General features: G+C 45.9%; 1 protein-coding gene across 2 annotated transcripts in view; it reads left to right on the top strand.

Annotated features, from left to right (window-relative positions):
• Positions 1-2,362: 2,362 nt before the first annotated feature.
• Positions 2,363-23,142, top strand: part of aars2 (alanyl-tRNA synthetase 2, mitochondrial (putative)) — a 28,057-nt gene continuing 7,277 nt past the window's right edge. Inside the window, exons 1-16 of one of the 2 annotated variants that reach the window (XM_078166567.1) lie at positions 2,363-2,709; positions 4,436-4,624; positions 4,739-4,884; positions 6,236-6,427; positions 6,523-6,667; positions 8,536-8,681; positions 9,030-9,138; positions 9,266-9,304; positions 9,444-9,558; positions 14,593-14,720; positions 17,811-17,949; positions 18,173-18,342; positions 18,848-18,961; positions 20,951-21,091; positions 21,182-21,319; positions 22,438-22,541. In XM_078166567.1, coding sequence (XP_078022693.1) covers positions 2,473-2,709; positions 4,436-4,624; positions 4,739-4,884; positions 6,236-6,427; positions 6,523-6,667; positions 8,536-8,681; positions 9,030-9,138; positions 9,266-9,304; positions 9,444-9,558; positions 14,593-14,720; positions 17,811-17,949; positions 18,173-18,342; positions 18,848-18,961; positions 20,951-21,091; positions 21,182-21,319; positions 22,438-22,541 — 2,252 coding nt within the window. In that variant the 5' untranslated portion in view covers positions 2,363-2,472. Of the gene's footprint in view, positions 2,710-4,435; positions 4,625-4,738; positions 4,885-6,235; positions 6,428-6,522; positions 6,668-8,535; positions 8,682-9,029; positions 9,139-9,265; positions 9,305-9,443; positions 9,559-14,592; positions 14,721-17,753; positions 17,950-18,172; positions 18,343-18,847; positions 18,962-20,950; positions 21,092-21,181; positions 21,320-22,437; positions 22,542-23,142 lie in introns of both variants that reach the window. The other variant, XM_078166566.1, reaches the window with a different exon arrangement.

Below are 23,142 nucleotides of genomic sequence, written 5' to 3'. Positions count from 1 at the left end.
CTGAAGTGGAGACTGTACTCACTGAAGTGGAGACGCTACTAACTGAAGTGGAGACTCTACTCACTGAAGTGGAGGCTCTACTCACTGAAGTGGAGGCTCTACTCACTGAAATGGAGACACTACTTACTGAAGTGGAGACTCTACTCACTGAAGTGGAGACTGTACTCACTGAAGTGGAGACTGTACTCACTGAAGTGGAGACGCTACTAACTGAAGTGGAGACGTGAAAAAATGTACTTTTTGGCACGCTGTCCTCCGGCATCAATACTAAATGCAGGAGGAGTGAGTGTGAGGCTGTCAATGCTGTGGGGTCAGAAAAGCGTACACACGCAGAATTAAAAAAAGAAGTGGTCCGACAGTTAGGTGGACGTGAAGCGGAGGACGGCTGTCCACCACCACAGTGTGGACAAAACAGACGGGGGGACAGGAGAGGAGGAGCTCACCCCGTTTGAACAGAGAGTCGCCGCAATTGTGGGTGACTCTGCTCTCTCTGAGGGGTGGTGGGAGCACATGTGGTTAAACACCTATACATTTGTGTAACTCATACGGGTCAGACAACAGCCTGCTCACAGAGGTTCATGCATAAATGTTGTGTGTATGGTATTGTTTGGTTTGAAATAAATCTTTTGAATTTAACTTTAAACATGCCAGTACATCAAAGGTGTGTTAATTGTTCATGTGTGTCTGATGTGCACATCTCTCTGAGGACTGATTGTTTTCACGTGTATTTATTACAACAGTTTCCCAGCATCACCTCTAAGTGTCGCCAAAGGATCAACAGCTGTAGAAACGTGTGTAGGCCAGCCATGAAGTTGGCGTGAGGCAGCGCACATTTCCACGGTCATTTCACTCTTGACAGATTTGAACTTTGCCATGGAAAACGACATACGCCAAGTTTTTGTGTGTATGCACCCTTTGTACATGAGGCCCCTGGGGCCTGTATCAGGAAGCAGGATTAATGTCTTAGCGAGGTAACTTCAGGGTTAACTCTGGGTTTTCGGTCTCACGAAGCCGGTTCAGTTCTTATCGGGGTAGATCACCATGGTAACTTACTCTGAACGGCTATCCTGCTCCGGAGCAGGGTAAGTTCAGGGTTGAATCTGATCCTATAAATTATAAATCCAGATCCCTACCTTACCTGTCAGAACGTAAATGCAGAAACAAAAGACAATCAAACTTACCTAACTCCCAACTGAAATAAACAGGAGAAAAAGGGATCAACAAAAATGGCTTCTCCCTCCTACTTTAGGACTGCTACAGAATTAAGCAAGATTAGTTACAAAATTTACAATGGTTACAATAAGTTGTCCTAATCAAAGTCACAGGTAGCTTTTACACACAAAACGAGAGTTCCAGCTAATAGCTTCTACCAGACGATGCTCTAAATCAGAAATGCTACTATAACACACAAGATCACTAACACAGAATACAAGCTGCTGTCATGATGGGAATGGGGAGAGTGAGAGGCCGAAGGCTGGCATCAGGTGGAGTTTAAAACTGAGGAGTCAGCCAATCAGCAGGCAGCAACCCGGTCACGTGGTTGATTGGGGAATTCAATTCAATAACCTGTCATTCAGTGGCTATGTCATTATGTACTGTAGGTCACTACTAATTTAAACCCCCCAAAAATACTGTTTCAGCTTGTGTGTCCTCTTGCCTAATATCCTGCTGAGTAACATTTGACTTCTACTCAGCCAACAGAAAGAAGGCAGAGGCCACAAATCATCATCAATATCATATAAAAAGCTACCGTTCACAAAAAACATTTGCTCTGATGAGAGCGCACGTCTGCAGTGTGTCAGATTTGATATGTGTGGCCAGTAAACGATTGAGTCTAATGAAAAACAGTACGTTCAAACACATATTCATTGGGGAAAGACAGCACATCTAGACGGGGTGTGAAGATCCTCTCCCAGCGTAAAGCATTGTGAATTAATTCTGCCTACATACGAACAGCCCATGTGTGTCTGCCAGCTTGCTTCAGGCTCAGCAGTAGGGAGGAGACAGGGTGAACTCAGGGTTTCTTATAGAAAACCTGCCAGCGAGCAGGTTAGGTTCACAGAGTCAGTTGCCATGGTGATTGACTCAGAGTTTGACTTATCTCTCTGTCTGGAGCTGAAAACCCAGAGTTTCCCTCATTTCAGTATTGACATACTCAGTTTCCACTAAACCCCTCAAAATCATTCATGACATAAATAAATAAATAAATAAATAAATAAATAAATACTCTGTGTTGTTCATCACAAATCACGTGATGCAGATGACGACGTGATGACGCTGCAGATGGAGGCTGCGCAGTGTGAACAGCAGGGGGCGGCAGAGCCGACACTGCTCGCATCACACAGGAGAAGAAGAAGCGGCTCAGAGTGCGCATGCGCATCATAACAAGCTGTCACCTGTGTGACCGTCACCATGGTTCGGGTCCCCGTCCCCGGTCCTGTCTCCGGTTCTGTCTGAGACTTTGTCCCCCGGATGTTGTCGCTGCTCCGCCGGAGGCTCCGGCCGCTCAGCGGGCCGCCGGGCCGTTTCTCTGCCGGCTCAGCTCGCTCCTTCAGCGGCTCTCCTCCTCCGGAGCTTCCCGCCGCCCGGGTCCGCAGCACCTTCCTGGACTTCTTCCGGCAGAGACACGGACACCGGCTGGTCCCGTCCTCCCCTGTCCGGCCCAGAGGAGACCGCAGCCTGCTGTTCGTCAACGCGGGAATGAACCAGGTCAGTTTAGACCCGGTCGGTCCCGGTCCGTCCCGGTCCGTCCCGGTCTGTTCTGTGAGCAGACCATTTCAAAATAAGAGTCCTGTCCAATTTTACAGATAGGCTACTTTAGTGTATTTCATTCATTCATTTCAAAGCAAACAAAATAATACAACACACACAACATAACAAATCCACAGGACACCACTGATAACAAACAACGTAACAACCACAAACAAACAAACGAACAACAACAACACAGTTTGAACAGGGGATGGAAGAAGCAAAGCTTATCTAGTGCAACCCTCCGACAGCACAAATACACACTGTGAATCCCCTCTTCCCCACAATCATCTCATCAGTGTAGTCATTCTCCTCCTCCTCTTCCTCCTCCATTTCAAACACTCCTTTTATAAACTTCCTTATGAATTGATTAACACTTAGTTTAATCCCTTCATCTAAACCATTCTGCAAACACACACACACACACACACACACACACTATTGACAGTGGTTCTGACACTTTGTTGTGATTTGAGTTTTCCTCTCACATGATACTTTTATCACTCTCCCTCTCATGAAACACATTTTGAATTATGCCCAGAAGATTATTTTTTGCTTTGTAAATGATTTGTGCAGTTTTGAATTTGACCAGGTCTGATCCTGTCAGTGTGGATAATTAGTGTGATCATTGTACCTCACATTGTAAACTGATCTTATGGCTCTTTTTTGTAGTTTGTACAGAGGGAGCAGGTTGGTTTAATAACTTCCACACACTAACTCAGATATGGTAATATGAGATAATAATATAGAATAAGCAAGGATTGTTGATTCAGTAAGCACCTAGTTCTGCTCATAACACCCACACTCTTTGCCATCTTGGAACATACATAACTTATCGCAGCAGATTTTTTCATCAATTATCACACACAGAGGAAAGTCTTAAAGGGATAGTGCACCCAAAAATGTAAATTCAGCCATTATCTACTCACCCATATGCCGAGGGAGGCTCAGGTGAAGTTTTAGAGTCCTCACATCACTTGCAGAGATCCAAGGGGAGAGGAGGTAGCAACACAACTCCACCTAATGGAGGCTGACAGCGCCCCAGATTCAAACGTCCAAAAACACATCATTGAAACCACAAAATATCTCCATACTGCTCGTCCATAGTGATCCAAGTGTCCTGAAGCCCCGACATAAAAAGTTGTTTGGAAAAACCTCATTTGAACTCTGTTTTTAGCCTCATTGTAGCCTGTAGCTCTGACTGCCTCTCTGGGCACTGCGCTCACGTGTGTGTGCTAAACACTGTGCCTGTAAACGAGCCGTCAGGATTTCTGGGAAGTTGTGATGTCACACATACACTATATCAACCGCAGATACTCGCGGTGTCTCAGGACCACGTTAACAAATCAAGGTCAGGAGATCGCAGCAGCATCACACAGGTCAGGATCTGAGGACGTTCGGGGTTTAGCCGGTGCTTCTGTCTGACCCGGTCTCACTCCTGTTTCGTGGTCAGTGACCCGTCAGCATGACACGGTGCTGCACAGAGGCAGTCATTAGCGGTTTGTGTTTCCACACACGTGTTAGAGCGTTTCATAAAGTGCGAGACACGTCTGTCCTAAACCACTGAAACAAAGTCATGGAGACAGATGTTACGGAAAAATTTTAAATCTTCACTGTATGTATGATGTCACGCTGTGAGCTCTTGTCCTGGGGTCGGAGTGCTCACTGACTGTTCTGGTTTCAGTTTAAGCCCATCTTCCTGGGGACGGCCGACCCTCGCAGCGAGATGGCCTCGTACCGCCGAGTGGTCAACAGTCAGAAGTGCGTCCGAGCCGGCGGCAAACACAACGACCTGGAGGACGTGGGCCGAGATGTGTACCACCACACCTTCTTCGAGATGCTGGGGAACTGGTCGTTTGGAGACTACTTCAAGGTGACGGACACACACACACACACACACACACACACACAAAGACTTCCTGTCTGCGGGGGGGGGGGGGGGAGGACACTCTGGACGACATCACACTCATGTTGTTGTTGTTTACAGGAGGAGGCATGCTGCATGGCATGGAGCCTCCTCACAGAGCATTATGGGATACCTGCAGACAGACTGTATGTGTCATACTTTGCCGGAGACGCTGAGTCGGGGTTACCAGCTGATGAAGAGACTCGACAGATCTGGTTGGAGGTCGGGTAGGTGCTTTGTTTCAGTCCCAGCTGATACTGGCGTCTGGTTGGTTCTCTGAGTATGTCAACACTGAAATGAGGGAAACTCTGGGTTTTCAGCTCCAGACAGAGAGATAAGTCAAACTCTGAGTCAATCACCATGGCAACTGACTCTGTGAACCTAACCTGCTCGCTGGCAGGTTTTCTATAAGACACCCTGAGTTCACCCTGTCTCCTCCCTACTGCTGAGCCTGAAGCAAGCTGGCAGACACACATGGGCTGTTCGTATGTAGGCAGAATTAATTCACAATGCTTTACGCTGGGAGAGGATCTTCACACCCCGTCTAGATGTGCTGTCTTTCCCCAATGAATATGTGTTTGAACCGTACAGTTTTTCATTAGACTCAATCATTTACTGGCCACACATATCAAATCTGGCACACTGCAGACGTGCACTCTCATCAGAGCAAATGTTTTTTTGTGAACGGTAGCTTTTTATATGATATGATGATGATGATTTGTGGCCTCTGCCTTCTTTCTGTTGGCTGAGTAGAACTCAAATGTTACTCAGCAGGATATTAGGCAAGAGGACACACAAGCTGAAACAGTATTTTTGGGGGGTTTAAATTAGTAGTGACCTACAGTACATAATGACATAGCCACTGAATGACAGGTTATTGAAGCTACTTTGTTTAATAAATCAAATATGAGTCAAACTAAAGGAAGGTACAGTCATGGCCAAGTCAAATATGTCTTACCTGTTTGAATGATGTTTTTATATTTCATTTTAAGCTGCTTTCAAGTGTGTTTTTCCCCTGTGAGATTGAACCTACATGAACATCAGATTTTATTCCGAACCACTTTTTCACCTGTAAGCTACGAATTTAATTAAGCGTGGTTAAATGTAAATTAATGAACTAGTGCATTCAAACGTACGCGTTGACTCAGGCAGCAGTTTTCTCCCATGCTGCCTCTCTCTCCTTGGCAGCTTTAGTGCTATTACTTTGTTTATGAAATATATGCTCATATTCACTGTACGCATTCATGAGCACCTCCAATTCCACAGGTGTAAAATAAATTGATCGCTTTTTCTCTCCGGTTGCCATGGTGACTCGAGCTATCGGGGCTCCATTGATGATGGCTTTTTATTGTGGTTGTGCACGTGCTTAACTCAAGGTGTACCTACTCAGAGTTGACTGAACGAATTCAAATCAGCTGTTCTGAAACCGGATACTAAGAGTTTCCCAGCTCAGGGTAAGTCAAGTCAGAGTTCAGGGTTAGACTCAGAGTGTTGAACCTCCTACCTGGAATACTCCTCTGCAGTTTACAGGTGTTACTCTGATCAACAACAAGTTCAGTTAGGTGGTCTCCTCTTCAGGGTTCCTCCTGCTCGCCTCCTGCCGTTCGGCCTGAAGGAGAACTTCTGGGAGATGGGGGACTCGGGCCCTTGCGGCCCCTGTACAGAGATCCACTATGACCACGTGGGAGGACGAGACGCCGCAGCTCTCGTCAACACTGACAGTCCTGAGGTGGTGGAGATCTGGAACCTGGTCTTCATGCAGTACAACAGGTTAAAACACACACCTGGAACAGTATCCACTGTGGAGCCGGTCTGCTGGTTGTAGTGGTCAGCTCCCAGTATGACGTGCTGTGTTTGTGTGTCAGGGAGCTGGACCACAGTCTGAGGCTGCTGCCCCAGTTCAGCGTGGATACTGGGATGGGACTGGAGCGACTGGTGAGCGTCCTGCAGGGTAAAAGATCAAACTACGACACCGACCTGTTCACCCCGCTGCTCCACGCCATCCACCAGGTACACCTCGACACCAGGTACACCTCGACACCAGGTACACCTCGACACCAGGTACACCTTGACACCAGGTACACAGGTACACCTTGACACCAGGTACACAGATACACCTTGACACCAGGTACACAGATACACCTTGACACCAGGTACACAGGTACACCTTGACACCAGGTACACAGATACACCTTGACACCAGGTACACAGACACACCTCAACACCAGGTACACAGGTACACCAGGGGCCTGTATCACAAAGCGAGATCAACCTTTCCTGGGTTACCCAGACCTATCCTGGGTTGACTAACAATGGCAATCAGGATAATCGGTATCGCGACGCTGGATATCAACTCGGTAACTCAACCCAGGGTTGCTTTATCAAGAGCCGTGAACGCGCACGCAGCGGACCAATCACAATCATGAGAGAAGCGCAGCGTCACTGAGCGTCACTGAGCGTCCTCACAGAGCGCCGTATGTGAGGAAAAACAGTATTTCTCGTGAGGATCAGAGATTAATTCTACTAAAATATGAGAAGGAGAAAAGCAACATTAGAGAAAAGGCCAACACCGTGGCAGCTGCAGGAGGAGGAAACATGCGTGGCAACGCATAACGGGATGAATAATGTTTAGTTTCAGTTTAGATTAGTTTATTTGCACATAATGTTAAAAACAGACAGTATAACATTTACAAGATTAAACGAAGAAAAGTGCCGGAGAGGTTAGAAGCCACTAAAAGCTTATCAAAGAAATTCCCCTGTCAAAACATCAATGAAATCACATAATAGAGAAGAAAAAGAAACGGGTGAGGAAAGAAGAAATAGAGGAGGAGAGAGGGAAAAATCAAGACCAAACAAGGCAGCAAATAAAATGATGTGTAGGTTAAATGACTCATCACTGGTTCAAGTAGCTACAGTACCTGTACCTGTACATCTGACACTGATCACACCCTTGAATCCCATGAAATCAATGCTGCGCAGATGAATTGCGTGTATTACAATTATCGTCTAACATCATTGCGTCTGATAAATTGGTCTTCTTTGTCATAACGTTATATATGCTACAATAAAGCTTAAAGCTGACGTCACAATTAAATCATATCAACACCAAATTGATAGTCTGAATAAAATCATCCTGATATTGAGCTGTGTTAGAAATTAACAGCTGCACAAAAATATAGCTAGTGTCCCTCTTTAAAAAACAAAAAGGAAAATCCCTCAAACACCATGAAGTGTAGACATGATAGGCTACTTTCCACATTTCCAGCAGCAAAGCTGTCAATTAGGCCCATTATCTTTAACAGGGATCATTTCCTCCAACAAAACAAAATGTTGGCACTAATTAATGGTGCTATTAAGTGTCTGCAAATGATCAGTTTCTTTCTTATGAAGGGGTGGGATGAAAGTTCCACTTCTTTCCACTCCTTTTTGAACAATCTTTTCATTGTCTGTTGTTGTTGCTTTCTTTTCTTTTTTAATGTTCAAAATAAACTTTCAAATCAAAATCAATCAAATGAATTAAACTTCCCGTCATGACTGGGCTGCATTTCTGTCAGCCATCAACAGCTGATTGGCCAGTGGGTGGTGCTTTTTATAGGATCAGATTCAACCCTGAACTTACCCTGCTCCGGAGCAGGATAGCCGTTCAGAGTAAGTTACCATGGTGATCTACCCCGATAAGAACTGAACCGGCTTCGTGAGACCGAAAACCCGGAGTTAACCCTGAAGTTACCTCGCTAAGACATTAATCCTGCTTCACGATACAGGCCCCTGGTACACAGGTACACCTGCACAGTGGACTGCAGGTTGTTACTGCTGATCAAGTATAGTGAGGTGTGAATGACAGTTTCCTGTTGCCATGATGATGTGTCTGTCCTCAGAGGTCGAGGGTGGGGTCATACGGCGGCAGGACAGGCACGGCAGACGAGGGGAAGGTGGACATGGCGTACCGAGTGGTGGCCGACCACATCCGTACTCTGTCAGTCTGCATTGCTGATGGAATCTATCCAGGCATGTCAGGAGCAGAGTGAGTCATCGACCAATCAGCTGTCAGAGCTCTGTTTACATGTTTATCTGTGTGTTTGTTTATGTTTCATCTGTTCATCTGTTATTCTGTTTGTTTGTTTGTTTGTTTGTTTATCTTTAATCAGGTTTTTTGGTTGTTTTTAATCTCTGTCTGTTCATATGTAAATGTTTATTTGTCTTTGTTTGTTTATGTCTATCTATCAATCAATCAATCAATCAATCAATCAATCAATCAATCAATCAGTTCAATCCTTAGGACCCTCACAGCTGATCAGGACCCCCCCTCGACACCAGGTCATTTTTTATTTGTTGATGTCTGTTTATGTTTATCTGTGTATTTGTGTCTTAGGCTGGTGTTGAGGAGGATTCTGCGGCGGGCGGTTCGGTTTTGTGCAGAGGTTCTTCAGGCTCCTCAGGGAGTGCTGGCCAGCCTGGTTCCTACTGTCACACACACACTGGTAAACTACGTTTCCCACAGTTCCTCTGACCAAACAGCCTCATGCCCACTGTTCAACATTTTAAATGTCAAGTACAACAGAGGAGTCAGCTGCTCCAGGGACTGACTGATTTCATACTGTGTTGCAGGGTGATGTGTACCCGGAGCTCCACAGGGAGGCCGACAGGGTGAGTAACCTGCAGTGAATGAAGAAAACAATCAGACAGGCGGTGGTCTGAGGAGCCGACCTCAGCGAGACGTTGGCACCAAAAACGTGCACATCAGCGTTTCTCTGGAGGAGACACTGACAGGAAGTTGTTCTTTCAGATCATGGACGTCATCAACGAGAACGAGGCTCACTTCCTGTCGTCTCTGCAGCAGGGCAGCCGGCTGATCCTCAGAACACTCAACAGAATGGACTACAAAGATGGAGTCTTCCCGGGTCAGTTCCTCCCATCAGCCACCAGGAGAGGCAGCAGGCAGTCGCTCTTTATTCATCCCGCTGGTATCTGAAGGTCTTCGCACACCGAGTCCGTTTTTTTTTTTTTGGTCTAAATTTGTGACACGTCTAAAAATAAACACAACCTCACGTTGTGTCTCGTTAAGTCACTGACTCCAAAACTCCGTCATTTAAGTTTTCAGAAATGGTTCCATTTGCTGTGTTTTTCCATCAGAGCCTTTCGAGACGTTTGACCGAGAATCAGAGAAGAAAAGACGTTGCTAATATGCACAACGCAGAGAACAGAGAAACGCATCGGACTCAGTGTGCGGAGGCCTTATGGCTGTTTGCACACTTTGACCTTTTCAGCCCTCTGAACCAACTCAGAGCAGTGACTTGGCATTTTTTGCACATATGTGAACACTCCAAGAGAACTCAGACCCCTCTGAAGAGAATCGAACTCGGACCACCTCGGGACGTGGTCTGAGTTCGGTTCTCTGAAGCGCTCCAGGTTCACTTTGCTCTCTGTGGTTGTATTCAGCCCTCTGGATCACATGATGTTGACCTGGGACGCTTTAACAAACACATGAAACCAGGTGGTCCTGTAACGCTGACAAGGACGCAGGACGAGGAGCAGTTTGGTCCACAGAAGACACTGTCTGTCTCTGAGCTGAGGACTGTCTGTCTCTGGGTCACATCCCCAGGCTGTTGTGTGAACACAAAGAGGACTGAGCTCAGTTTGTAAAATGGTCTCAGTCCTCTCTCTGATCACACTACAGTATACATCACATATACTGACACAGTTTAGTGTTTCCTGTGACGTGTCTCTGCAGTGAGGTGATGAAGCTGCTCACTGTCACATGAACTTAAACTGGAGGAGACCCTGAGTGTCTCTGAGCTGTGACTGGTTGATGTGTCTTACCTTCCATATCTGGAGACGTGCAGTGTCTTCTGTGGATCAAACTGCTCCTCGTCCTGCGTCCTTGTCAGCGTTACAGGACCACCTGGTTTCATGTGTTTGTTAAAGCGTCCCAGGTCAACATCATGTGATCCAGAGGGAGTCCCAAAACGTACCACGGGCTTCTTGTTCGTATTCTTCTTCATTGTAGACGTTGCACGGCATGTTACCGCCCTCATCAGTCACCTATTTAAATGCAAAGTGGTCGCTGCCCGGCAAGATTCAAGACATGGTGGAGCAACGGCAGCCGTACACGCACACTTTGTTACATTACTTATACATATATATGTATATATATATGTATGATGTATGTATGTATGTATGTGTGTGTGTGTGTGTGTATGTATATATATATATATATACATATATATATATATATATATATACAGTACAGGCCAAAAGTTTGGACACACCTTCTCATTCAATGCGTTTTCTTTATTTTCATGACTATTTACATTGTAGATTCTCACTGAAGGCATCAAAACTATGAATGAACACATGTGGAGTTATGTACTTAACAAAAAAAGGTGAAATAACTGAAAACATGTTTTATATTCTAGTTTCTTCAAAATAGCCACCCTTTGCTCTGATTACTGCTTTGCACACTCTTGGCATTCTCTCCATGAGCTTCAAGAGGTAGTCACCTGAAATGGTTTTCACTTCACAGGTGTGCCTTATCAGGGTTAATTAGTGGAATTTCTTGCTTTATCAATGGGGTTGGGACCATCAGTTGTGTTGTGCAGAAGTCAGGTTAATACACAGCCGACAGCCCTATTGGACAACTGTTAAAATTCATATTATGGCAAGAACCAATCAGCTAACTAAAGAAAAACCAGTGGCCATCATTACTTTAAGAAATGAAGGTCAGTCAGTCCGGAAAATTGCAAAAACTTTAAATGTGTCCCCAAGTGGAGTCGCAAAAACCATCAAGCGCTACAACGAAACTGGCACACATGAGGACCGACCCAGGAAAGGAAGACCAAGAGTCACCTCTGCTTCTGAGGATAAGTTCATCCGAGTCACCAGCCTCAGAAATGGCAAGTTAACAGCAGCTCAGATCAGAGACCAGATGAATGCCACACAGAGTTCTAGCAGCAGACCCATCTCTAGAACAACTGTTAAGAGGAGACTGCGCCAATCAGGCCTTCATGGTCAAATAGCTGCTAGGAAACCACTGCTAAGGAGAGGCAACAAGCAGAAGAGATTTGTTTGGGCCAAGAAACACAAGGAATGGACATTAGACCAGTGGAAATCTGTGCTTTGGTCTGATGAGTCCAAATTTGAGATCTTTGGTTCCAACCGCCGTGTCTTTGTGAGACGCAGAAAAGGTGAACGGATGGATTCCACATGCCTGGTTCCCACTGTGAAGCATGGAGGAGGAGGTGTGATGGTGTGGGGGTGTTTTGCTGGTGACACTGTTGGGGATTTATTCAAAATTGAAGGCACACTGAACCAGCATGGCTACCACAGCATCCTGCAGCGACATGCCATCCCATCCGGTTTGCGTTTAGTTGGACCATCATTTATTTTTCAACAGGACAATGACCCCAAACACACCTCCAGGCTGTGTAAGGGCTATTTGACCAAGAAGGAGAGTGATGGAGTGCTGCGGCAGATGACCTGGCCTCCACAGTCACCGGACCTGAACCCAATCGAGATGGTTTGGGGTGAGCTGGACCGCAGAGTGAAGGCAAAGGGGCCAACAAGTGCTAAACACCTCTGGGAACTCCTTCAAGACTGTTGGAAAACCATTTCAGGTGACTACCTCTTGAAGCTCATGGAGAGAATGCCAAGAGTGTGCAAAGCAGTAATCAGAGCAAAGGGTGGCTATTTTGAAGAAACTAGAATATAAAACATGTTTTCAGTTATTTCACCTTTTTTTGTTAAGTACATAACTCCACATGTGTTCATTCATAGTTTTGATGCCTTCAGTGAGAATCTACAATGTAAATAGTCATGAAAATAAAGAAAACGCATTGAATGAGAAGGTGTGTCCAACTTTTGGCCTGTACTGTATGTGTGTATATAGATATATATGTATATAGATATATATAGATACATATAGATACATATAATTTGTTTGACCGTTTCATGTATAATGTCGCATTGTTGTGGCTACACAGGTCTGTACGCCTCCTTCATTATGTGCGACAAGGTAAAGAATTAAATTGCACAAATATACAATTATCAACACACACAGTTTTCATTGGTCAAAAATGTATTTCTGCTAATATGATTATGAACAAAGCGGTCTGTTTTATACCGGTTTTAAGTTAGTTTGATATTGGACATTCACATTCGTTTGACATTCAAAAGACAACAACAAACAACAAAACATCAGTAAAACAAATGATGATTAAGTTTGGCATAATGAAAGTACATCATGGCAGAGCAGTTTTATTGGATGTCATTGTTCTGTGTGAGGTGACAGGTGTTCAAAGTGACTCAGCCGACACACATGACAGAATGTGCTGGTGGAAATGCTGCATCTAGATATTGAAATTCAATGAACTAATCACTTGAGTGACACATGATGTTAGCGTTGTGACACTTATGAGAAGTGATGATGGTTGTCATCACCATAACAGGTTGGATTATTTCAAAAACAATATAAAGGATCTTCAAAGTGCAAAGTTTTAAGTTTTTGAGTGTGGCATGTCATGTCATTGCTTACTGTGGCAGTGAATTAATTATTATGTGCAAAAGGAGGCGTCTGCAAACTCTGACTCGCCTACACCTCGCATTTTGCATGTTGAGAAGCATGAGAGAGCTTGCAGACATGTTGCTGGTGGGTAGAGTGGCCAGCTTCATTTTTGGGCAATTTCAATAGTCACAGGTGCGTTCAGATGGTGGGTGGAGGCATACAACCACAGGGTGGACTGGTGGGCGGAGTCATACAACCACAGGGTGGACTGGTGGGCGGAGTCATACAACCACAGGGCGATGGTGACCCAAAACTGTCTTTAGCCCCTTTTCCACCAACATTTCCAGGAACTTTTATTACCAGGAATTTATTTACCTGGGTAAAAGAATTCCTGGTAATCTGTGTGGTTTGTGTTTCCACTACACCTCAAAGTCCTGGAAAATGTATTCAAATCAGGCTGATGACTTAGATGATGCGGCGTGTGTCCTGTATTTGGCGCTGCCAGCTTGTCTGGTTACGTGCTGGTGTAGAGAGTTGGGGCTGTTTGTCTCAGCCAGCAGCTCAGTTTAAAGTATTTTAAGTGTCAAACTAAGTTAGTCTCCAAACAGACAGCTGTCATTAGAGCTCATTAGGAACAATTCACTATCAGCTGAACTAGCGTACTGTCCTTGTGTCAGACGTAACATTAGTGTCGGTGGATGAGGTGGATGGAGCATATTGAATATCACTGTCTTCATGCTGCTGAACACATGTATTGATAAAGTATTGGCTTCTTACTCACTAAGGGTTAATGTCACTTACAGTAACGAATGCAGCTGCCGTCAACTCGAGTCATTTTTGAGTTATCTTCACTTTGTTTCCAACGCGATCACTTGGCTGTTCACCGGTTACTGTGTGTGTGTGTGTGTGTGTGTGTGGAGGAGTTCAGCGCCGGCACAAAAGAACTGATACCTTTAGCACTTATCAATACTACGGTCTTTGATCATTTAGCCCCGGGGCTAATGAGGTACCGGGTTTCAGTACCCATCCTTAATCAAAACGCAAACAAAGTGAAGCTTGTAGAAATGAAATAAAGTTTGCAGCGACTGCCTGTACCAGGAAGTATGAAATGCTGCAAGTGTGTGTTCCACCAATCAGCGTTCTTCAGCACACAGCCCCGCTCCTCAAGAATTCCGGGTAATGTGAAAAGTCCTACCCCCTACTAGGTACATTTTACCAGGGAAAGTTTGGGGTTGAGGGAAAGTTGATTAAAGTTCCTGCGGTGGAAAAGGGGCTATTGATTTTTTGGGGATGGACTTCCTTCCTCACAGCTTGCCTCAGTAATGAAAACTAGAGTGCAGCCATGTCAGAGACAGGTGGATGTTTTAAAGGTTCTCCTCAGATGCTCAGATGGGTTCTGTTCCGTTTAACTTTGACCTTCCTGTGTGTCCATCAGCATCGGTGGCTTGGTCTCTGCACAGGGACCTGGGTTTCCCTCTGGACCTGGTGGACCTGATGCTGGAGGACAGAGGAGTTCAGGTGGACCATCAGGAGCTGGACCGACTCGTGGCAGAGAACCAGAAGGTGACGTCTGAATGTGGAGACATGAACTCCCATCATGCTCCTGGTGTGATGATATCAGTGTTTCACTGTTGTTGGTCATGTATTAAATTCTGCTGTGAGGTGACCACAGGTTGTTCTGCTGAAGACTTTTACTGTGAAGAGCGTTTAGGGCTTTTATTGTGAAAGGGTTTTACTGTGTAAAAGGCTGTGTGCTTTTGATGTCTCTCCATCCCGCTCAGGTGATAATAATGATAATAATAATAACAACTTAATTGTAGGTGGGACGGTGGTGCAGTGGTTAGCACTGTCACCTCACAGCAACAGGGTTCTTGATTTGAACCTGAGGTGGGGGAGCCTTGGGGAAGCGTGGGTTTCCTCCAGGTGCTCTGACATGTTCTCCCTGTGTCAGCGTGGGTTTCCTCCAGGTGCTCTGACATGTTCTCCCCGTGTCAGCGTGGGTTTCCTCCAGGTGCTCTGACATGTTCTCCCTGTGTCAGCGTGGGTTTCCTCCAGGTGCTCTGACATGTTCTCCCTGTGTCAGCGTGGGTTTCCTCCAGGTGCTCTGACATGTTCTCCCTGTGTCAGTGTGGGTTTCCTCCAGGTGCTCTGACATGTTCTCCCTGTGTCAGCGTGGGCTTCCTCCAGGTGCTCTGACATGTTCTCCCTGTGTCAGCGTGGGTTTCCTCCAGGTGCTCTGACATGTTCTCCCTGTGTCAGCGTGGGTTTCCTCCAGGTGCTCTGACATGTTCTCCCTGTGTCAGCGTGGGTTTCCTCCAGGTGCTCTGAGATGTTCTTCCCGTGTCAGCGTGGGTTTCCTCCAGGTGCTCTGACATGTTCTCCCTGTGTCAGCGTGGGCTTCCTCCAGGTGCTCTGACATGTTCTCCCTGTGTCAGCGTGGGTTTCCTCCAGGTGCTCTGACATGTTCTCCCTGTGTCAGCGTGGGTTTCCTCCAGGTGCTCCAGCTTCCTCCCACAGTCCAAAGACATGCAGGTTAATTGGTGACTCTAAATTGTCCGTAGGTGTGAATGTGAGTGTGAATGGTTGTCTGTCTCTATGTGTCAGTCCTGTGATAGTCTGGTGACCTGAAATGTCTGATTAGAACCTCCGTTTGTCCCTGATGAGTTGCCGGAAATTTTGGTATGTCCACGTATTAATTTGGTCGATATTTGGAGACAGTTTTTCAGTTGGGTCTGTATCGTGCGATGAGGACGAGATATACAGCTGAGTATCATCAGCATCGGAATGGAAATCAGTGTCACGCTCTCTGATGAGAGGCAACGTGTACAGAGTGGGTCCCAGAATGGACCCCTGGGGGACACCATGATTGACCTCAATTTTGTAAGACAGTGACTCAAACAGGGACAGCGTCTGTCTGTCAGATCAGATTGAACCAGGTCAGAACTGTGCCTGAAATGTTGCGAAGGGTCGGAGCCGGTTCAGGAGGATGCTGCGATCAATGGTGTCGAAAGCTACTCTTAAAGGGCAACTTCAGTGTTTTTCAAACTGGACCCTATTTTCTCGTGTCTTTGTGTCCAAGTGACTCATGGAGACAACAAGTTTTGACATTGGTCCAGTATGAAGCGAGAGTGCTGCAGATGGCAGCAGTGAAACAGGCTGCCTTAAAGCCAGTAGGTGCAATTGTGCACCATCAGTTCACTTCCACTAAAAATGCTTTTTTTGGTCACTGACAGACTGATAACATTAAACTTACTGTCTGACAACATTATAGAAAGGATCACTTTCTATAGATGGACCTTTTTGTTAAAGAATAAGATCCTTTTTAACCAGAAACATTCCACAAACTGCTACCGACAACCTGACCAGGCTCCATTTAAAAAAAACTGCAATTTTATCATCGTAAAATAAACTTCTTTCAAATTTAACAGAGGCAAAGTAAAACTCACAAAGGCCATCTTGCTGTGTTTTCCACTGTTTCAACAATCACGACCTCTGGTTTGGTTGAAATAAATCATTAATTCACTCAGTTAGGTGTGAAAATATTCTGACACGCTATACACACTTAAATTTAAATGGAGTCTGGTGGGTTTGACGACAGCAGTTTGGAGGATGTTTCTGGTTTAACAGACAGGATCTTACTCTTTAACACAAAAGTCTGTCTGTGCAGGGATCTTCTCCATAATGTTGTCAGACTCTGGAAATAACAACCTGAGCCTGTCACTGACAAAAACATTTTATTGGACGTTAATTGATGGTGATCAATTGCCCCACGTGGTGACACTGGGGCCTGTTTCACTGCTGCAGTCACAGTCAGCACTGGATCAGTATAATAACTGGTTGTTCCCATTTTTCACTCAGACAGAAAAATGTGGGGAAAATAGAATCCAGGTTAAAAAATACCAAAGTTACTGTTTAAATCAAGAAGGACGAGAAGTGAGATCTTCAGTTTTATCCTGCGATGATTCACATCTGTTTCGGTGCTGTGATGGGAACAAAAGCCTGACTGAAACTCCTCCAAGACACAATGTGAACTCAAATAACTGTTTAGCAGAAGTGACTCATCGTACTAATTAAAGGCACATCTGGAGATTTAAATGGACCTGAAGTTGCTTAAAACCAGAGAGTCTGCACCAGTGTTTTTCACAGGGGGGTTTTGATAGGTGTGAACTTCAGTAGAGCCCAAACAGACGTCGTCTCCTTCTGCTCACCTCTGTCAGAGGACTCATCCTGGAAACAAACGGACTCTTCACCTCCAACACATGGACACTGGAGTAAAGACGTTATGTGTCATCTGTTGTTTTATTAAAGGATCACCTGCACGCTTCTTTAACACCTGGAAACCATTTTTAACTTTTGTGGCAAATATGGAAGCTGACAAACTGTAATGAAACATGTTACACCCCCCCACTGATGTTTCCTTTGGCTGGTCTGTGTGTCTGTCTGTCCCTGGGGTCTCTGTCTGTCCCTGGGGCCTCTGTCTGTCCCTGGGGCCTCTGTCTGTCCCTGGGGTCTCTGTCTGTCCCTGGGGTCTCTGTCTGTCCCTGGGGTCGATGCTCTGCACCTTATTGAATTAAATTAATTAATTTACTATTTCAGGAACAATGTCCTCCTGGGAGTGATGTCATCGACCACCTGTCTCTATGTACCCCTCAGGTGATGTCTGATCTTCGGTCAGGTGCTGGGTCTCAGCTGATGTTGGACATCGTCAGTCTGGCAAACCTGCAGCGTCTCAGCGTCCCTCACACTGACGACACTCTGAAATACCAGTACAGACTGGAGGAGGACAGATACGGTACAGCCTGTCTCTCTGTCTCACACTGTCTCTATCTCACACTGTCTCTGTGTCTGTCTCACATTGTCTCTGTCTCACACTGTCTCTGTGTCTGTCTCACATTGTCTCTGTCTCTGTCTCACACTGTCTCTGTCTGTCTCACACTGTCTCTGTGTCTGTCTCACACTGTCTCTGCCTCTCAGAGACGTTCTGCAGCTGAACTCATGTCTTGTCTTCCTCCCAGTGTTCCCAGCATGCCGCGCGACAGTCCTGGCTCTGTATGACGGTCAGGGTCTGGTGTCGGAGGTTACTGAGGGTCAGCGCTGCGGTGTCATCCTGGATCAAACCTGCTTCTACTCCGAGCAGGGGGGGCAGTCACATGACCAGGGCTACTTCACCCGCCAAGGACTGCAGGTCAGCTGGCCGCTCAGACAGGAAATAAATTGCGATTACCTGGGGCACGTTCAGCCTCAGCATAACGTAGGAGTACAGTTATTTAAACAGAAAGGATGGTGCGTTGAACGCCCTGAGGTGTCAGCAGTCGCGCTGCTTTTTTTAACACGGAGGAGTTTAATTCAGTCCAAAGGAGCTCTGTTGGCATCTTGGAAACACGCTGTCAGAGCAACTGTGAAATCCAAACAAAACATGTTCACACAGTAAAGATTTGTTTAAATACAAGTTGTTGCTGATTGGTTCCACCTCTCTCTCACACACACACACACACACACACTCACACACACACACACAGACACACACACTGAATGAGAGAAAATGCACCTCAAAACCTGTTTCACTTTGTCTCCAGGAAACAAGTCGTTCAGCCTGGAAACTGGTGGCTGCCTGTTTTCAGAGTGAACATGTCCTGGCTGTGTTTCCAGGTGACCTCTGACTCCAGGTGTGTGTGTTTCCTGTCTCTCAGGACGTCCTGTACCCCGTGGAGGCCGTGGTCCTGGCGGGGGGTTACGTGGTCCATCAGGTGACTGCAGCAGACAGCCTGAAAACTGGAGACCAGGTCCAGCTGCACCTGGACCAGGTAATCATGAGCCCCTTTTACACTGCCCCTTTAAGGCGGGAATTTCACGATTCAAATTCAAAGAAGAGCAGCAGGGGCGTTGGTGGCTTAGTGGTAGAGCAGGTGCCCCATGTACAAGGCTGTTGCCACAGCGGCCCGGGTTTGACTCCAGCCTGTGGCCCTTTGCTGCATGTCTCTCCCCCTCTCTCTCCCCCATTCACATGTCACTATTCTATCAATTAAAGGCAAAAAATGCCCTAAAAAATATCTTTTAAAAAAAAAAAGAAGAAGAAGAGCAACAGCTACCAAAGTATTCTATTCCAGTATATTAACCTATAAATGTACCAAATTTGGCGCTTTTATCGCAAAAAGGATTCAGGTGCCTGCTCTGGCCACCAGGGGGCGAGTTTCTGATGCCCCAATATCCAGATGTGTTGTTAATATATTTGTCAACACATCTGCCAAATTTGGTGCTTTTATCACAACATTTAACAATTCTAGAAAAGTATTGAGCTATGCCGCTTCACTATTATCTGAGTATTCCTTATCCAGAAAAGTAATTTTCCATTACAGCAGCTAACTAAAGAAGAAGAACAGCAGCTGTTATCAGTTAGCAGCTAACAGGAGCTCCTTACCCTCCGAGCAGAGGACGAGATCAGCCGCCATATAACAGGGACGCTAAATGATTGTTATTGACGTGTGATGTCATTGTTATTGTTTATAAAGAGCAGCTAACACGTATGATATATGTCACACTAGAGGCTGACGCTGTTGTGTTACATGTCATGCCTCTTTTGACTCTGTGAATTCAACATGCTGTCTGACATCACACTCTGGAGCCACACGATGCAGCCGTCATTTGGTTCTGTGTAAATGTATTACCCCGAGATTTCTAACCTGATTTGTAGGTTTTAGAGAGAGAGACTGGAGGTGACTGCTGACACTTTCTCTTTGTTTCTGTGGACCAAATACGATGACTTCAGTCTTGTCTGAATTTAGCTGGAGAAAGTTGTTTTGCATCCACACACTGACCTGTTGGATGCAGTGACAGAGTGAATCCACTGGTCCATATTCACCTGCTGTCAGTGAGACATAGATCTGAGTGTCGTCTGCATAATTGTGGTAGGACACATTATTACTTTGTATTAACTGGCCTCAAGGCAGCATGTAGAGATTGAACAGAAGGGGTCCCAGGATTGACCCTTGGGGCACCCCACAGGTCAAGGCCATGTGGTCTGGAGACACAGTTACCAATTTCAACAAAGTACTTCCTGTCTTCTAGATAGGACTTCAACCAATTTAGGGCAGTGCCAGAGATGCCCACCCAGTCCTCTAGTCTCTGTGAAAGGATCTCATGATCGACAGTGTCAAAAGCAGCACTCAGATCTAGCAGGACTAAAACTGAGACTTTGCCTGCGTCAGTGTTCAGGCGGATGTCATTTGTCACCTTAATAAGAGCGGTCTCAGTGCTGTGATGGGGTCTAAAACCTGACTGGAAAACATCAAAGGAGTTGTTCATTAGGAGAAAGTCAGTAAGCTGTTGGTAAACAACTTTCTCAAGGACTTTGCCTAAAAATGGCAGATTTGAAATGGGCCGGTAGTTGTTCAGTACTGTGGCATCGAGACTTCTCTTCTTTAGGAGAGGCTTTATGACCGCAGTTTTCAAGGCCTTTGGGAATGTTCCAGATTGTAGTGACATGTTAACTATGTGAGCGAGTGGTGGTAACAAACTGCTCAGCACAGACTTTAGAAATCTAGTGGGTAACACATCGAGGCAGCATGTAGATGAACTCAGACTGGTGATGATCTCTTGGACAGTTTTGTCAGTTATAGGTGCAAATTGAGTCAGCTCTAAGTGTCTAGGTGGCTGCAGGGTTGTTATTGGTGTTGTGGAATTGATGGCATTTTTAATGGTCTGAACCTTGTCGCAAAAGAATACTGCAAACTCATTACACTTAGATGTGTCTGTCTGTCTGTCTCTGTGTTTTCTGTCTGTCCTGTGTCTCACAGGACCACAGGTTGTCCTGTATGGTGAATCACACAGCAACTCACATCCTGAACTTTGCTCTGAGGAAAGTTTTGGGTCACTCAGTTCAGCAGAGAGGATCTCACGTGTCAGCTGATCGCCTGCGCTTTGACTTCAGTGTCAAGGTCACTCATTAACCTTTCACTAATATTTCACTAACCATTCATTAACCACTCAGTAACCATTCACTTACCTTTCACTGTGTGTGTCTTCAGAGTTCACTGGATGTCTCTCAGCTGCAGGAGGTAGACAGGTGTGTTCATGACATCATCTCAGCCAATCACGTCGTCCACAGCCAGGAGCTTCCTCTGCAGGCAGCCAGGAGCATCGAGGGACTGAGGACAGTGGACGAGGTGATGCTTTCTGTCTCTCACTCTCTCTGTCTCTGTCTCTGTCTCCATAGCTCCTTTTACACTGCCAGATTTGCGGCGAATGTTGGGCCGTTTAGCAAGCTGTGAGCGTTTAGACACACAGAGCCGGATTGGCGAGTTGATCCGAGGTGCCCAATTTTCCACCTCGTAGGGTAGACATATTGGTGGAACCCTTTTAGTTTAAACAGACCGAGGCGCCCTTCTGCCACGGGAGGAGCTGTTGATGACTTGTGGGAGGAGCTGTTGATGACAGCGCACGTGTGACACACTGGCGGTGGATAAACAGGAAACAGCTGATAGCAGGAATTAGCGAGCAGCTAGTAGCAAGAGGGAAACACAAACCTGACAGACACTGTAAAGATGAGCAACTGGGGAGACAAGGAATTGTGTGCCCTCCTTGTCCTCACAAACGAAGAGGCCATTAACCGTCAGATGACGGGGACGGTGAAGGACGGGCCGACTTATGAGAGAATCACGAAGGACTGACCAGCCGCGGCTTCCCTCCCATGTCACTGTTTACGTCACACGCTGAGCTACACGTTGTGTTACTTGCTCACGCCCCCCATTGCCCCGAAAAAGGCACATTCTGTATAAACAAAAGTAGGTAGGCGGCATTTTGCTGCACTCCCCGATTTTGTTTTTATACTGCCAATGTTGAAAAAACACTGATTGGGCTTTCCTGCAGATTTGCACAACTCCTGTTTAAAAAGGGCTAGAGTGTCTCTGTCTCTGTGTCTCTGTCTCTGTGTGTTTGTCTCTGTCTCTCTGTCTCTGTCTCTCAGTCTCTGTGTCTCTGTCTCTCTGTCTCTCTGTCTCAGTCTCTCTATCTCAGTCTCAGTCTCTGTGTCTCTCTGTCTCTCTCTGTCTCTGTCTCTCAGTCTCTGTGTCTCTGTCTCTCTGTCTCTCTGTCTCAGTCTCTCTGTCTCAGTCTCAGTCTCTGTGTCTCTGTCTCTCTCTGTCTCTGTCTCTCAGTCTCTGTGTCTCAGTTTCTGTGTCTCTGTCTCTGTCTCTCTGTCTCAGCCTCTGTGTCTCTGTCTCTGTGTCTCTGTCTCTGTCTCTGTGTCTGCAGGTGTACTGACCGTCTCTGTCTCTTCCTGCAGGTGTATCCGGACCCTGTTCGGGTAGTGTCTGTGGCGGTGCCGGTCTGTGACCTGGTGGATGATCAGGCCGACAGAGAGACGTCTGTGGAGCTCTGCTGCGGAACGTGAGACAGAAACACACCTGTTGACCTGTTACAGCCTTTAAACACAGAGATGGCGCCACAGAGCCGCTACGACTTCCTGTCCTCACATGTTTACACAGAACCAAACGATGGCTGCATCGTGTGGCTCCAGAGTGTGATGTCAGACAGCATGTTGAATTCACAGAGTCAAAAGAGGCATGACATGTAACACAACAGCGTCAGCCTCTAGTGTGACATATATCATACGTGTCAGCAGCTCTTTATGAACAATAACAATGACATCACATGTCAATAACAATCATTTAGCGTCCCTGTTATATGGCAGCTGATCTCGTCTCTGCTCAGAGGTTAAAGAGCTCCTGTTAGCTGCTAACTGCTAACAGCTGCTGTTCTTCGTCTTTGAGTTAGCTGCTTCTCAGCTTTATTTATTCTCGAATGGACATTGAGGTTGCCCTCATTTTCAATGCCGTCGAGTTTACAAGCACATTAAAACAAAATAGCACATACATGTAATATGAAAGGGAACAATGAAGAAAAAGAAGAAAGAATAAAAAATCATTTAAAGCAAATACAATTAGAAACACAATGTTCAGAAATTAAAGTCTTAAACTCTGCAAGAGAA

This window comes from Epinephelus lanceolatus, chromosome 3 (assembly GCF_041903045.1).
Source record: "Epinephelus lanceolatus isolate andai-2023 chromosome 3, ASM4190304v1, whole genome shotgun sequence".
Taxonomy (NCBI): Eukaryota; Metazoa; Chordata; class Actinopteri; order Perciformes; family Serranidae; genus Epinephelus; species Epinephelus lanceolatus.
The sequence above is the reverse complement of the archived record's forward strand: the minus strand, read 5'-3'. Positions and strand labels throughout refer to the sequence as shown.